This window comes from Rhagoletis pomonella, unplaced genomic scaffold (assembly GCF_013731165.1).
Source record: "Rhagoletis pomonella isolate Grant_MI unplaced genomic scaffold, Rhpom_1.0 Rhpom_scaffold_00003, whole genome shotgun sequence".
In the NCBI taxonomy this organism is placed as follows: Eukaryota; Metazoa; Arthropoda; class Insecta; order Diptera; family Tephritidae; genus Rhagoletis; species Rhagoletis pomonella.
In genome coordinates, this window is record NW_023458557.1 from 88,107,068 (window position 1) to 88,123,211 (window position 16,144).

A 16,144-nucleotide genomic window follows, 5' to 3' on the forward strand; every position below is an offset into this window, starting at 1 on the left:
GCTGAGGAAGTTATGCTTGGTTGATTTAACGTTAGGAAAGGTAAGTAAGGCATTGTAAGGTAACCGGGTTTCGAAACTTTTAATTCTAAGTAATATGAAATACCCTGTTAATTGAGTATGTTCAATGTATAGTATTAAGACAAGATAGAAAAATGACAGATGGAACGGTCTGCAAGTCAGACTCGGCCATTTTTGACGGTACCAATAAAAGAGAGCAGAACACGCAAAAGGGTTTGCTAATTAAATCGGAAAATTACCACGGTATCCGACATGGTAAAATAAAGTTTTTAAAGCATATTTGTTTGAACAGTCAGCCTTCACAATAATACCTCCGAAATAAAAAAGGCCAACGGATTGAAACTTACATGAAGAGACTTATGTAGGTGTGTCGTTATCGAAAAACTATGAAGTAATTTTATCTCGTTGTGATAGACCGAAGATAATTTTATTATTGTAGAGGCGCTACCTAAACAAACTGGTCTATTAATTGCTATCATCAAGTTCAATTTACTGTAGACGCACAAAACTTGCTGTTTTGACGGAGTCGGTAAGTGGATTTGACTGAACAGGTGAAGATAAGGTTGCTGCCGTGTGGGGAACCTGCAAGCAATTGCTACACGAGCGACAATTCGAATACACCGATGGAATAGGTGGGTAGAGAAACGTACTTTCAAGAGAAAGAAAAGAGAAGCAGAAAGAAAAGAGAAACAGAAGAACGTAAGTGAAAAAACAGGAGATTCTGATAAGCCGTTATGCCAGTCGAAACTAGTATAGGAAAATTAGAGGCTGCATGCTACAGAGACGAAGATGGCATTCAGAGTACACTAGACATATACGCGGAATACATCTCAGTGCTATTGAATTAAAACACCGCCATTAGATTAAGAAACAGTCTTAGCAGTGTATTGTGACGAAGCTCACATCTCTCCAAAAGAGTTAGATAAGATGAGAGCAGCAATAATGAGGCTTAAAAGCAACTATGCTCCTGAAGCTGAGCTGTTGATAGTCTGCATACTCGGTGGTCGCTAGCGTAATTTTGTCTGATCAATACATGCCGTAAGTGCTAATCTGCTGTTTGCACCTATTAACGCAAAATAAGTCTCTCCAACATCGGCCTTCTTAAACCAAATACTGTGGCTTTATTATTATGGATTCTGACCTGTCCAATTCAGCATTGACCGGATTTGTACACCTGGAAAAATCTTGGATAAGCCAGTTGAGACTTCGAATTTTCGTCTCTCTTCCCAATGACCTTGTGATTAGCTCGCTTACGAACGTCACCAAGCAGCAAGCACAGATAATGCTCCATCTGGCACTCTCACGTTTTAGACGTGGCCCCAGGTTTTTGGAAATGACAAGCTTCCATTCCTCTATACAAATAGTGTAATTATCTTTTTTGCAGTTAAGACACACATCGCAACGCAATTGGCATGTCTAAGTACTTTGCCTAATAAGTCTGACCTAGATCCAGTCCTTGGGTTTTTCCAGAGAACAGCTCCTCCTCTTGCTAGGCGGGACTCTTGTCGTTTAATGACTAACGACTGGGACGAAATCGCCGCACAAGTCCGTCACCCTCGCTTCTCTGTTAGCTATGCGGTGGTTGAAATGGACCGTTTAGCCCTTACAGAGTGCTCCCGTGCGCTTGCTTTCAAAAGTGTCAATAAAAAAAGGCTGATGCTGGCAGTCCCTCTCAGTGTCATTAAAGACAACGTATTTTCGCCTACGCCAATGGCGATATCAGAGGCTGTTTTTCGTATGCCATCGTGGCCCGAAGCTTTGATATTCTGTACAGGTATTGGTAATGTAAACCATTCCCGACCCAGTAGAAGGAGACGGCTTCATCTTACTTCACTTATGTATGTATCAGACTTACAATCCGCAGAAGAGCAAGCCTTGGCAGTCGGGTTCGGCGCCCTTTCACCGGTGTGTCCTATTCCCTTTTTCGCTATCCGTAGCTCAAATTTGTTTAGTTATCTAAGCAGCAGGCCATGACGAGGCTTGACGAATGCCCTTATAAGACATGCGTTCAGAGACAGATCAGGTACATAGACTGGAGTTGTCTCAACCGATTCGGAATGTAGTTAGAGGTCTGCCAGTGGCTAAACACGACGGATTAGCCTGTCAGGTACTCAGATACAGCTCAGCATGCACAGCTAGCAGATTACTAAAATTGACAGCTCTGGGATCATTATCATTAAGTTGATTTAAAACCGTCCAAGCTGCGGGTTGTTAGATGTTAACCATAGATGGCTGCGCGCAGGCGACTTGCTCTACACCTCTCAATTAGCCTTAAAATAGAGCAAACTGGAAAATATATACTCGTCTGCACATTGAAGATAGACACAGCCAATACAAATTTAACTTACTCGCCAAGCGGATTTATGCTTTTGGAAATCGTGTTTTGAAAAGATTCCAGCAGAAGCGGGAGCCTTAGCCGATAGAACTTAGCAGCCCAACGCTGGGGACAGCTTTTCTAATAGCGCTTGCGTCTCGACCACCAATGTCTAAGCCCCGACTGCGTTTATGGCACGAAAAAGTTTCACAAACTTTGAATTCCACCAAGGCCTAGCTAATTCAACGCAAACTGCTTTAATAATTTTTCTTGCCGGCGACATCTTTGCCACCCGCCGCCACCCATAAATTGCAACCGCGCGCCGTCATTCCTGGAATGTAGTGTAGCATAAATTAATTGAAGGAAACGCGCCAGACGCTGTGTGGCCTCTCATTTTAGCGACAAAGTAAAGGAAGCGGAACAACAACAACAACAACAACAACAACAAAAGCAACAGCCAGTGGAGTATGACTAGTTAGAAAACAAATAATAAGAAACAAATGGAGAGGCAAGTTTACAAAGTGGCAACGTGTGGCAAGTGCGCGCGCGTCTATTAAGGCAAAATAACGCAGCATGCGTTGCATATTCATTAAATAACGCCATATACATACATACATACATACATACATACATACAAACATAAGCGCAAATTGGACGGGGCATGTAGAAAATATGCAACAAGCGAGGCAAAATAAGAATACTAATTTGTGGCTGCATTTAGCTAACGCAAAATAGGCAGCAGCAGTAGAGAAGGACACAGACTTCAATGCAAACAACAGCGTCGGCAACAACAAAACACGCAATTTGGCTGATAAAACACAGGCGCAACGCATCCAAAGCGGGCAAGGTTGCGGCGAGTGTTGATGGTAGATGAAGAGGCGAAAGAACCAGAAAAAACACCCAAACTTCAAAACAAAAACATTTCACGCAAAAGAGCACAAAACGCGCTAGACACACAAGTTCATACCGCCAAAAATATGAAGAAAAAAAAGACGCCTGTTGCAAAGTTTTTTTCGCGTTTTTCGCACATAGAAAGTGGCAGCAAGGCGCAAAGGTGGCAATGTGGGCGGCGTGGCGTGTCTGCTACTTTTTGCGCATTTATTCTTGCTGCACATTTTTTATTATTTTTATTAGTTTTTTTTTTGCGTTTTTTGTTTTTTTACTTTACTCTTGTTGGCGCTGCTTTAATAGCCACTTTTGGTCCGCTATTCAGCCAAATGGCATAATATTAATTTGTACGCGTCGCCCAATACACAATCCACAGTCGTCTTGCATTTGTTTGTGCACCGTTGGCCAGCATCTGCCTCTGTTGTCTATTGTCGCCTTTATAAATTGTGCATGTCCGCAAGCATATGCTGCAACGTCAGATCCAAATGAATATGCATAGATACATTTATTTGCTCGCAAGTCTCTTGCCTGTGTTTATCTGTCTCTGCTTATTTCGCGCTTATACCAACTGCTTTCATGTCTGTCCATATTTAGTTACTATACTTGCAGCAGTCGCAAAACTGTAAAAAGCCCGTCCTTCATTCATTTACCCATTCTAAGCGGCAAACTACAGTTGTTCGTTTTTTCACACTCAAATTTCATTGCTCTCGCGCGCGGCATATGGGTTCCTTTTTTTCATTTTTTTTTTTTTTTGGGGGGAACCAAACGCACTGTGTTTAATTTTTGTGGAAGTTACGAAAGAAATTCTTAACTGAATGAGCCGCTCATTCTTAAGTAAATATGTTATCGATATATTTATCGAAATAGTTACTGGCTATTTTTCGGATATTTTAAGCGTCGTGTTTATGACATATTGATCGATGCTATAAGGGATATATTTATCGATATAAGTATCAATGCCTTTACAAGTATAACTAACTGTCCATAGTATATTCATTGATTTATCTTTCGCTTAAAACTCCAATAATTTTCTTTATAGCTAATGGTACATTTATCGATGTTGATATCGTTAACACTCATTATAAACAGCTTTTGTGCTCTAAAGCCAATGCAAAGTCATACTCTGGCTAAACTAAAGACAGTTCAGCGATTTTAGCAACAAAGCAAAGGATGAATAACCTAGTTGCAATTAGAAGGTAAAGTAGGCAAAAATTATCACCTTATATTAAATTCAGAGAAAAATTTAATTGAGTCAATTAACCTTTAATTGAGCTACCACTTTTTGGTGTTCACACACAGGCAGTTGCTCGATTAGCGACGCGCAATCAGCTGCTTGGTTACCTACAGTGATGGAAAAGTTGGTAAAATCGTACCTTTATTTAGATTGAGAGTAACTTCGTTACAAACACACTATCTGAGGTACATTTAGAACGTAGTAAAATAACTTTTCAGGAAATCAGTTTTTATTTTTTTTAACATTTTAACGCATTTTCTGATGTGGGTAACTTGTCCCATAGGCTCGCTCCTTTGTGAAGGGTCATACAAATGATGTAAAAGGGTGTCAAAATAACGTGACTGTGGTTAACTACTCCAAATTGACAGAGAATATATGTAATATGTTTAATGTGAGTCCAAAACGTGATGTGAGTTATCCTCCTATTTTCTTAAAAAAAGGCACCTATATAAAAATATATATTTATATTTTAGTTACATCTATCCACTTTCAGGTAAAGTTTTTCTGCAAAATAGCCAACCATTGAAAATTCAATTTTCCATTCCTGTATGAATGTAGCTGTAAAAAAGTGGACTAGAAATAAACAGCTGAGTGCCATTTGTTCAATAAACATACATATGTACTTCAAAGTCAAAACTAAAGGTACCCAGCATAGATGCATGAAAAAACTCATTCGATTAGCACTCAACTAAGCAGTAATCTATCAATTAAGAATTTAAATTTGATATGGTAAATCGATATAAGCCGATCGAGGTATGGCCCTGTAGTCATTCTCTTTTCTCTCAGCGGCCGCAAGGCGTTGTTGGTCTTATTTTTTTCGAGCTCGAGCTGGTCTTTCCAACGCAGAGGAAGCCTTCCTCTTCCTCTGTTACCAGCATCGTGGCCCGCGTTGAATTTTTTCAAAGCAGGAGCGTTTCTGTCCATTCGAGCGACATGGCCAAGCCAGCGGAGCCGCTGCATTATGTCTATATCGTTGTAAAGCTCATACAGCTCATCGTTAAATCGTCTGCGATATTCGCCATCACCAACGCGTAAAAGTCCGAAAACCTTTCGCAGAATCTTTCTCTCGAAAACTCCAACAGCCGCCTCATCAGAAGCTTTCATGGTGCATGCCTCCGCGGCATACACCAGCACAGGCATGAAGAGTGACTTATATAGTGTGATCTTTGTACGACGAGAGAGGACTTTACTTCTCAATTGCCTACTCAGTCCAAAGTAGCACTTGTTGGCAAGAGTGATTATCCGTTGGATTTCAAGGCTGACATTATTATTGGTGTAAATACTGTGTCGGCCGCTGTGGTGTAGTGGTAAGCAGTGCGCGCTTCCACTCCGCGGCACCTGAGTTCAAACCCTGGTCAAAGCAACACCACAAAAAATATAGAAAAAAGATTTTTTCTTAACAGCCGTCGTCCCTCCTCGGCAGGCAATGGCAAATCTCCGAGTGTATTTCTGCCATGAAAAACAGCTTCACATAAAAATACAATCGCCGTTCGGAGTCGGCGTAAAACTGTAGGTCCCTCCGCTTTGTGTGACAACATAAAGGCGCATGGCTAAACACTAACATATTTGTAAGCGCCAATCTATTATTTTATTATTATTAATGCTGGTTTCCAAATAAATGAAATCGTCTACTTTTTCAAACTTGTAACTGTCAATAGTGACGTGGGTACCAAGACGCGTATGCTCTGACTGTTTGTGTGAGGACAGGAGGTACTTCGTTTTGTCCTCGTTCACCATCAGACCCATTCGCTTTGCTTGTCTATCCAATCCCGAGGAGATAGAACAGACGTTGCCCTTGTATTTACCGATAATATCGATGTCGTCGGCATACGCCAGCAATTGTACATAACACAACCTAACTTAATTTCACTGGAATTGAATGGACTTGACTTGACTTGGCTCGATTTGACTATACTTGCCTTGCCTTGGCTGGACTTGACTTGATATGACTTGGGTCGACCTGACTTGATTTGACTTATCTTGACTAGACATAATTTGACTTAACTTGATTAGACTTTGACTTGAGAAGTGTCACGTAATGAATATTTTCAATAATTTTTGTGTATATGTAAGTGATTAGCCAACACGTACAATGTACGTCGTACATATATAGTCGAAAATATGTAATTTTACATGAAGGTCGGTTGAATTTAGATTTCTACGTAAAAGTGTTATTTGATTCTAAATGGAAGCACATTACCAAATCGGCTCGAAATTCAACTTAGTGTACGGCTGCGATGGCTACAACATCGAAATGGCTTCCCAAACTCTACTACTGCCTAATGCAAGTTTTCATATGACTTCTAAATCGAAGGAATACGATTCTCATCCAGCTGGTATTATCTGCTGTAGTTTTTGCCTATCACCCATCTTCGGCTCAAGAAGTGATTGTTGCACTGAAACCCAGTTTGTGAAGGCCAAAAATAACTGGTTGAGTAAGTAATTCGCATTCTGTCTCAGAGATAGGACTGACTTCATAGGAGAAAGCACTAGCAACAAATGTGCACTCAAAACTCTAGTTACTCACACGACGAACTTAGATTATAAATACAGGTTTTGACTCAGAATACTGCCGATTATTTAGTTCATTCGATCTAAACACAGCAACAGTTGGCACAGCACTTGTTGGTACTTACCAGTTGCTGTTAGGGTTGCGTTGCAACCTATGTCCTTTAAGCGCATATAGTAGAGTGTTTACTGTTAGATTCCAAGGGGTTGGGGAGAGTATATCGAATCCAAAATTTCATCTTCTCAACCACACTGTCCTAAATATATGCTTCCATTCACATTTTTTCATACCGTAGTATTGATAGTGGCAGTGGCATTGACATCACAGTACCAAATTGCCTTTTGAAGTGCCATATTTCGAATGCACTCAACAAATGCTAGACAATATGCAACATTTTTCTTCTCCAATTCACTAAATTTCTTTTTTGCAAATTTTCTGTTGTAGGCTTTTTGAAGAATTTTTCAGCTTCAACGCTGCACACTGCTTTCCACGTACAAACATAATACTTATAGATTTCTCAATGTTTTTCTTTTGCTTACTGTTTAGTTTTTGAAAGCATTTTTCCATTTGAGACTGCAATTTGGCCGCCACTAGCGATTACATGCCATAGACTAACTAAAGTTTGCCACAACGCTGCCTGGATGGCTGGTTGGCTGGCCAGCGTAGGCGCACTTTTATAAATTAGGAAAGCGTATGAATGACTGAATGAATGACTGAATGAATGGCGAAATGAATGGCTGTTATTTGCCGGCTGCCGCTCGTTGTCGGACGGTGTGTGTTACAAGCTCCGGACGCCATCGCCACAATGGCACAATGTGAAATATCTTAACATAGGCCATATGGAATTTAGCCAGCTCACAGTGTTGGTAGGGGTCACCTTGGTTTCATTTACATGTGCATTTTTTTTTTTGCGGGTTCTTTTGGTTTCTTTAGTAGTTTGTGCCGGCAAAAGTTTTTGTTTAAATTGAAATGAAAAATCTGTGGGCTGTAGTGTTCGTTTGAAGGCGTGCGAGTGATGGGAAATTTAAATTAAAAACTTTACTGCAGAGTAGGAATTTGAATGGCAAGGAAATTGTTGTTACTTACATATATTTCAACATTTCGGAAGTATAGTGGGAGTTAGTACATAAATATTTTTCATAAAAGTCATGACCCTTCGCTTGCTACAACATTTTTTTTTCTGAAAATGGCGCGATTTTCAGCCATTAATTAGTCCCTACGATGCCTAACACTAAAGGATAAGACATGTTTTTCATACGCACTTAACTTCCCTTGTATATTTAGAAGGCAAAGTTTTGTAACGACCAGAAGTACACGAGTGTATGTATTTATATGTTTGGTGATATGGCTACTTACTTCTTCTAATCAAATAAGTGGATTGCATAAGAGCACTTATTTAGTGCTTAGTGATACTAGAAAGATCTGATTAATGGGAGCGCTATATTTCCAACCTTCCCACCAATGAGATAAAGTCGGTAAAAAAAAAATGCAAGGAAAATATCTAATTTGTAACTACCAGTGGATCCACGGCACAATAATCAAGAAGATGTAAACGGTTGATTTCTACCTTCCGGAGGATGCACATTATAGAACAAACAGCATCCGCTAAGTCGTACATGGATGAGCTGTTACAACGCCGAAGCCGGTTTGTCTCCAAAACAAATTTTACAAGAATTACGGAAAAGTGTTACACAGTACCGTACACAGTACTCCTACACTGTCCGAAACACCAACAACCAAAATGAAAATATAAAGTCGAAATAATTGAAATCACTTCTAAGGATAGATAATGATTCCAATTGCGGTTAAATGTTTTCGGAATAGTTTTTGCTTAACTGAAACATCAGATATCATGGCGTCTCCTCGAGGCTTAATAAAAAAAAAAATAGCGATCTAGTCTGGGACATAATATTAACCCTACTTAAGTGGTCATTATTCCTTTCATCAAAAAAGATGGCTGGCGGGACTGATTTCCGCTACTATAGATAAGGTCCGAGGTTGCGCGAGAGCTAAAAATCAAACTCACCGCAGATATAAACTTTATTTGTATGGGGTATTCTTTCTGAACGTTACCCCCATCGTACCCATTTTTCTTTTAACTTCAAATTTGTTCTTTAAATATGTAAACTTAATGAAAAAATACAAGCTTTCCAATGCCGTGCGGCAGAATAACGTGAGGGTTAATTTCAGGGTCATCTCGAGGTCAACATGGGTTTTTTAACTGGTTTGCGCAGTATGGGAGCTATCCGCAGATGTTAACCGACTGAAATCGAGGTTATTTGCGAGCCGGCATTAATAATGTAATCATAGAGTATGATAGCTTAAGTCGGTATTATACTTAGGGTTATAAGAGAAAAGAATAAAAGTCAATCAATAATCATTTTAATAAGATAAATATTTTTCAAGTCATCTATAATTATTATTCGAAGACTTTTATTATAAAAGTTTTTTCATAAATAATTATCATTGAGATAAATATTTTTAAGTCTTCAAAGACTTTTATTTTTAAGACTTATATTATAAAAGTTTTTTCCAGGGACCGTAACAGTTACAACTTTTATTAAAAAATCACTCTTAAGCAATTATTTTTTGACTTTTATTTAATTACTCTTTAAATAACCGTTATTTCTGACTTTTATTTTATAAATCGAAAATAACAATTATTTTTAATTTTTATTTAAATAATCTGCAAATAACAGTCATTTTTGATTTTTAAATTATTTGTCTTAAATAACAGTTATCGAAGACTTTTATTTATAAAAGTCATAAATAAAAATCAGTCACTGATCTTTATTTTATCAATCATACTTATAAATCATTTGAATAAGTCGTAGTAAACTTTTGTTTTCCAACAACACCTTCTTAACTGGGAAAAATGTTAATGACTTTTATACGATTGATTTAAAAAATAAAAGCCGGTCACTGATTTATATTAATGACTTTTAAAAGTAAAAGTCACTGACTGATTTTTATTGATGACTTTTTTAAATAAAACTCTTCAATAACTGTTATCTAAGCCATATAATATAAAAATCAAAAATAATTGTTATTTACGATTTATAATATAAAAATCAAATATAATTGTTATTTTTTTAAATTTTGCATAAAAATTGCAAATAAAAATTTATTTTCAAATTTGAGTCTCAGTGCAAAACGAAATCGATTGGTATGTTTCACTTAGTTGTAAAACATTTTGTTCATAGTGAATGTTTTCATGACAGTTTTCATCAATAACTGTTATGTTCGGTCCCTGGTTTTTTCATAATAACTATTTAAATATGAATTACCCGCTTCGCTGAGTGTATGAAATTCCTACGTGCTACATTAGTTGTTATTTATTTCAATTAAACTCGACATGCTTAAAATATACGAAAAGCAGAAAATTTTAAATTTTTTAACTATCTTCAAAATATCTTCAAACTGAAACTATCTTAAACCTCTTTCTTGTGATACTTTTTCATACTTATGTAGTTTTAGTTTAGAAGTTTTACTTCTTAAACCGTTAATTCCTATAATTCAAGTTGAATTTGAATTTTCAAACATTTAGAAATCCTGCTTTACATACATGCATATATTGCTTAGAAATAAAGTCTTTTAAGACTCTTTCGATTATAACCTAGATTGTAATAAAACATTTATCTTATAATATGTTAAGGTGGTTGAGTTAGATTTAAAACAGGTGGCATCCCTCTTCAAATACCTAAGAAAATGCTACATGTTCAAGCTGAATATTTATAATTTAAACTGGACTTTTAAAACAGGTGGCAATCCTCTTCCAAATATTTTCCTACTAAAACCCAATTACCAAATTCCTTTAATTCAAGAAGTTCAAATACGCAGAAACCCTCCTACATGTAGTTTAGAACTAAAACCCTTATCAGAAATATTCCGATTGATACCCATTTTGTAGTAATTTATATAAATTAATTGAATTTAATTTTTAAACGGGTGGCAACACTTCTATCTATATCAAGTTCCCGTACTCTATCAAAAAAATTTGCTGAGACATGCTACGAAAATTTCCGTTTGTATAGGAGGTGCCACGCCCCCTAATCTAATCGAGATTAAATCTATCGTATATTTTAAGTTAGGCTAAATGGCCCCTGTGTACAAAATTTAACGATGATCGGTTGAGTAGTTAATGCGTGAAAACGTAACAAATAAACAAACTCACTTTTGGATTTATAATATTAGTAAGTGTGCAACCCTGTGTTTGTACCAAACCATCAATAAGGTTGTTTTATCAATCTAGCCAAACAACAATTACCTGTTCAGCACAAAATGTAAACAAAAAACAAATACAACAACAATTTCAAGGAAAAAGCAACAGTGTTGCCACTTGTTTGGCATATTTTAATAAAGTTGATCTGAAACCCAACGAAAGCTATATGGCATTTAAATAACAATCCGAAATTCAATTTAAGTGCCGTTAAAATATTCATCTAAAATTAACCCTTAAAATAATAATTGAAAATATTTTTGCACAGGGTTGCCAACTATTTTGTAATTAAAATTCAATTAAATAAAATAGTTCCTTATGCGTATGGAATGAGAGAGGATTAAATAACTTTTTGTATAATATATTTTTGAAGAGGGCTGCCATTAGTTTAAAAGTTTTAGTTCAATTCGATTGACCTTACACAACCAATTTCAATATACTTGTTTCCTCTTTATTCTCTTTTCAGCTGTGTCATTGCAACACAACAAATAGCACGTAACAATAAAACAAAACGCTTTCGATTAAAATAAACAGTTTACATACCACCATGCCACTCTGGTTTTACCAATCGAAATCTAATTAAATTAATTCGCCATTTTCGCAAAGTTTACATTGCAAATCGCCCAACGATTTTTACAAACAAACATAGTCGCCAGTTACATAGTTATGCCACTAGCGTGCCGTTATTTTAACTGTTACTGCAACCGTTCAACTGGCTGGAAATTACGTGCAATGCCAGAATAGCAAAATTAATAGCGGCAGCAGTAACAGTACCATTGACATTGACCACGGAGGCCAGCAACAGCTAAACACAATCAACCTTTTGCACGCTTTCATGCCACACTTTGCCACCAAAATGAACGGGGTGGCAACCTTCTGTTGAGCCACTAACTACAAAGTGCCGAAAAGGAATCTAAAATTCAGCAGCGAGCAGTGGTGAATGCAGAAAGTCAAACGAAAACGGAAAATATCATAAAATGGCTACAATAAAAAATCGACAATTGAATTCATTCAAATTGCAACAACAGACGCACCAGCAACAGAAGCAACAGCAGCGACAGCAGCGATGGCGGTGGTGGTGGTGGCGGCAGTCCCCTGAAGCCAGCTGTCGCAGCGCATTCGCTTTGCTAAGCCGTTGTTCGTATTGCGCAACAAATTATTTGAAAAGTTATTGCCGCATTAAGCGGCATGGTGTTAATAAAAATAAAACTTTATGTTGGCTGACATTGACTTTGATTTTATTGAGCTGCAGCAGTTGGCATGGACGACGAGGCCGTGGCGGCCGCGGTGGCAGCGGCGTTGGTGGTGGAGGCGGCGGTGGCGGCGGCGGCGCTTTCTGTTATGCTCTTGATATTGGTAAGTGTGAAAAAATTACAAATACAAAAACAACAAATATAAGTAGTATGCATGCATTACCTGCACTGCCTACCTTTCCCCCGGTTGCGGCATTACATTTTTGACTTTTGCAATTTTTGCATTGCATTTAATTGCCGCCTGTATTCAACACCTCTTTTGTGCGCAATTTTATTGCCACTCGCGCTGTTTAGTGGCGTTTTTTACAACTGTCAGGTGTATGTGCTGAAAATAATAACGGCAACATTTTATGCAACATTTCAATTGCCTACAAATTGTATTCAAATTGCGTTTAATGCTTTTGTTTGTATGTAGGAGTATTTATTATTGGTATTTTAGCTTCTAGCTGGTAATTCACGAAATGTTGGCGCTTTTGTGTTTATTTAATTACACAGCCAATTACTTGGTAATTGAAAGTAGATGATGTGTAATGATCTGTAATGGAAAATAAGGTAGATATATGTAAGTAAATGAAGCCTTGTTACCAAGTTTTTTTTTAATTTTCTGTGGGGCTAACGCCGTATACTTTTCGGATACGGTGACCATCCGTACTTTATTTCAAAGGACAGTACTCAGTACAGTACAGGACCTCGAGCTGCTGTCCTTTAAGTTTACAAAATTAAGATAACTCAAAGCTTATTTTTTTCTACACTTACTACTTCGACTCTCTATGGGGAATGTAGTGAGTCACACTTCAGCCAGAAGTCCCATTATAATATCGCCAGCGTGACCTCATACTAATTACGCATCTACGTTCCCGATGTGCTGTGAATACTCAAGGAACCTTATGGTGTTTTCGTTTCTACAAAAAAATGTTGCCTTCTTATCGCGCTCTTTTTAGTGTTTTAGTGTGCGTAGGGGACAAAGAGAAGGTTGCATTTTTCGGTAGAAACGAAATCGGCATGAGTCCGCTAGGCAATCGTAAAAGAAATTTTTTAGATTACGTTTTCATATTTAAGATAAGGCAGGGCAGTATTAGAGAAAGTTATTGATGCTCTTTACTTCCTCCTAGTTCCTGCAACCGTGATAGAAATCATAAGAAGGTAAGCCTTTACGCGCTCTGTATGTATGTATTGCCATTGCAAAGTATCCGTTCACAAAACCAACATCTGAGCTAATTGAGAGCCGATCAAGGAGAAATAGAGACTCAGAGCTGTTTCCATAAATTCTTGGCGACACAACTAGCTCAATTATGGTTGTCTTGTTCAATGGAAAGAGATCTGAGCCCTAATCAGTTTGAAGATAGTTCGCTTGCTAGCATTTTGGGCAATTTGATCGACTAAAGATTAGTTTCGCGTATCCAAATCGTTTAGAGATAAAACGGCAATGTGGTTGTCAGAGTAGAGTGCGGTCGAGTAATCTTAGTTACAGGAGAGTTCCTTGGGCAGAGAGTAAGTAGCATTCTTTATACCGTGTAATTTAGCTTGGAAAACGCTGCAACACTCCGGTACCGGACGTACCTATTTCTGCTGAGAGAGGCTCAAGCTTAGAAGCAGTTATTGCGAGTGGATTTTGCTTCCGAGCTTTATAGTATTTAGCTTGGAGCCATCGCTGAAGTTTGAAATGGAACTAGAGTCTAGCTTTTAACACCTTTCCAATTTGTTCCTAACTAATTTGCTCCCGCTGTTTTCTAGATATATTATCTTGAATTCCTTGAATAGCTTCCGAATTTAACTTCCTCGGGGAGGTAAAATTTTTTGCCTAGTATCATTTCAGCTAGACTGCAGTTTGTCGCAAGAAGAACCGATAGAGCTTCTGGAGCTTTGCGTCTTTAGCACCCTTTTCTCTTGGCTTTTGGACGCAGTTTTGTACAGCGCCCGCCACCATAGTGTGAGCCCGAAGAACCGAATGGGCCATACGTCAGCTGAAGCGCTAAATGCATATGGCTGTGGGACAATATATTTTCCATACTGTGTACTGTATTTTTATTTAAAAAATATGGTCAACGTAACTATGGATCAATTAAAAATATTTGTTCATACACTCCATAAAATACGTATTTAATTTTGCAGCTGAACTACACTACTGCAATTGCAACGTACTAATTCAGCAGAAACTATAAGACCTAGTTTAGGTTAGGTTAATATTAGGTTAGGTTTCCTCACTTAGCCCAAAGGGATTAGTTTTTTTGTATTACCCCGACGAATGGTTAGGTTGGATTATGTTAGGAGGGCGTGTATGGAACATTCCAAAATTTCACTCGGAGACATAATTGTCCATTGTGAACAGAGTGTCCAGATTTGGCGATTTTTTTTTGGATATTTGCGCGTAAAAATTTAGGAAATCGCCATTGGCGATTTTTAGCGATTTTGTCCCTTCAAATAAATTTTTCCTATTATAAAAATATGCAAAACTTAGTTTTCCACGATAATTTTACAGAAGAGGCTAATGAACTGCGTGATAAACTTGACTTAAGACGCATATTAAAATACTGTCAAAAATGTTTAATCATCCTAATCGAAGAACTTTTGAAACGATTACCTAGAGTCAATTAAATACTTTTAAAAAAGCTTTGATTTTGTCACCAGAAAAGTGTGTGAATCACAAGAGGGCGAGGTTCAGGGACCTGCCAATTCACTATTTTACTTTACAAAAAAACAGCATCAAAATACCAAAAACCTTTTATAGCATACTTTTATACAAAATTTAAGTACTTCTTCACGGCACTACAGCAAAGTTCTAAGAAAACGAAACCTATTTTTGAAAATTTGCCAAACTCCATGGTTACTTCGGAAAATTTGCTTAGACTTACACGTAGAATCCACCTAAATATGCTATACGCCTATATTCGAAAAAATTGACCCGCCCTAGTACCTATTTATGTAGATATGTACTAAAGATAATGCCACAGATATACAAACATACATATGCTACTTACATATTTATAAGTAATGCACAGAAGTATGTACATACATAATAGATTCTCACTCACTCACCCATTTCCCACATAAATCTCATAGAAACTCCCAAACGCACCGCCTCATCGTCAATGGCGTTTTCTTGAGAAAACGAAATTGATTTTCATAATTAAATATAATTCATTACCAGCAATCTGTCATGCATAATGTACATAAATATCTAAATATGGAGTACAGCTGGGCGCAATTCAGCAGACATTCGTTTAAAAGACAGCAAAGGAGCAAACAGTTGGTTGGTCGCTTGGACAGATGGGCGGGCGTCAATCTACGGCAAGCAAAACAACCAAATAAATGGATTTACTGAGTGATCATAATAATTATACTTCTTTGCTTATGTACACATATACATACCGAGCCCTAACCGCCAAAATAACGTAAGCGACATTTTTTTTCAAAATTTTCTTTTTGATGCAGAAATGTATCTAGATGCTCTGGAAATATTTCTGCATCAAAAAGAAAATTTTGAAAAAAATGTCGCTTAGGTTATTTTGGCGGTTAGGGCTCAATATGTATGTACATACCTATGGATGCTGTGTATTTATGTATTTCTGTTAAAGCATATAATTAAGTAATTGCGTTTTGTAAATGAGTTTTGGGTTTGAATATCAACACACTGGCGCGGCCTTTCACTAAACTTGTTTATTTAATATTTTTGCTTTTATATACACACAGATATATTTATGGGTCATTG

The 16,144-nt window shown here is 37.4% G+C and overlaps 1 protein-coding gene across 1 annotated transcript in view; it reads left to right on the forward strand.

Moving 5' to 3' along the window:
- Positions 1 to 16,144, forward strand: part of LOC118735729 (discoidin domain-containing receptor 2) — a 532,634-nt gene that overhangs the window by 128,665 nt on the left and 387,825 nt on the right. Inside the window, exon 4 of the mRNA XM_036465663.1 lies at positions 11,649 to 12,538. Within this exon, the coding sequence (XP_036321556.1) occupies positions 12,160 to 12,538 (379 nt within the window). The 5' untranslated portion in view covers positions 11,649 to 12,159. The remainder of the gene's footprint in view (positions 1 to 11,648; positions 12,539 to 16,144) is intronic.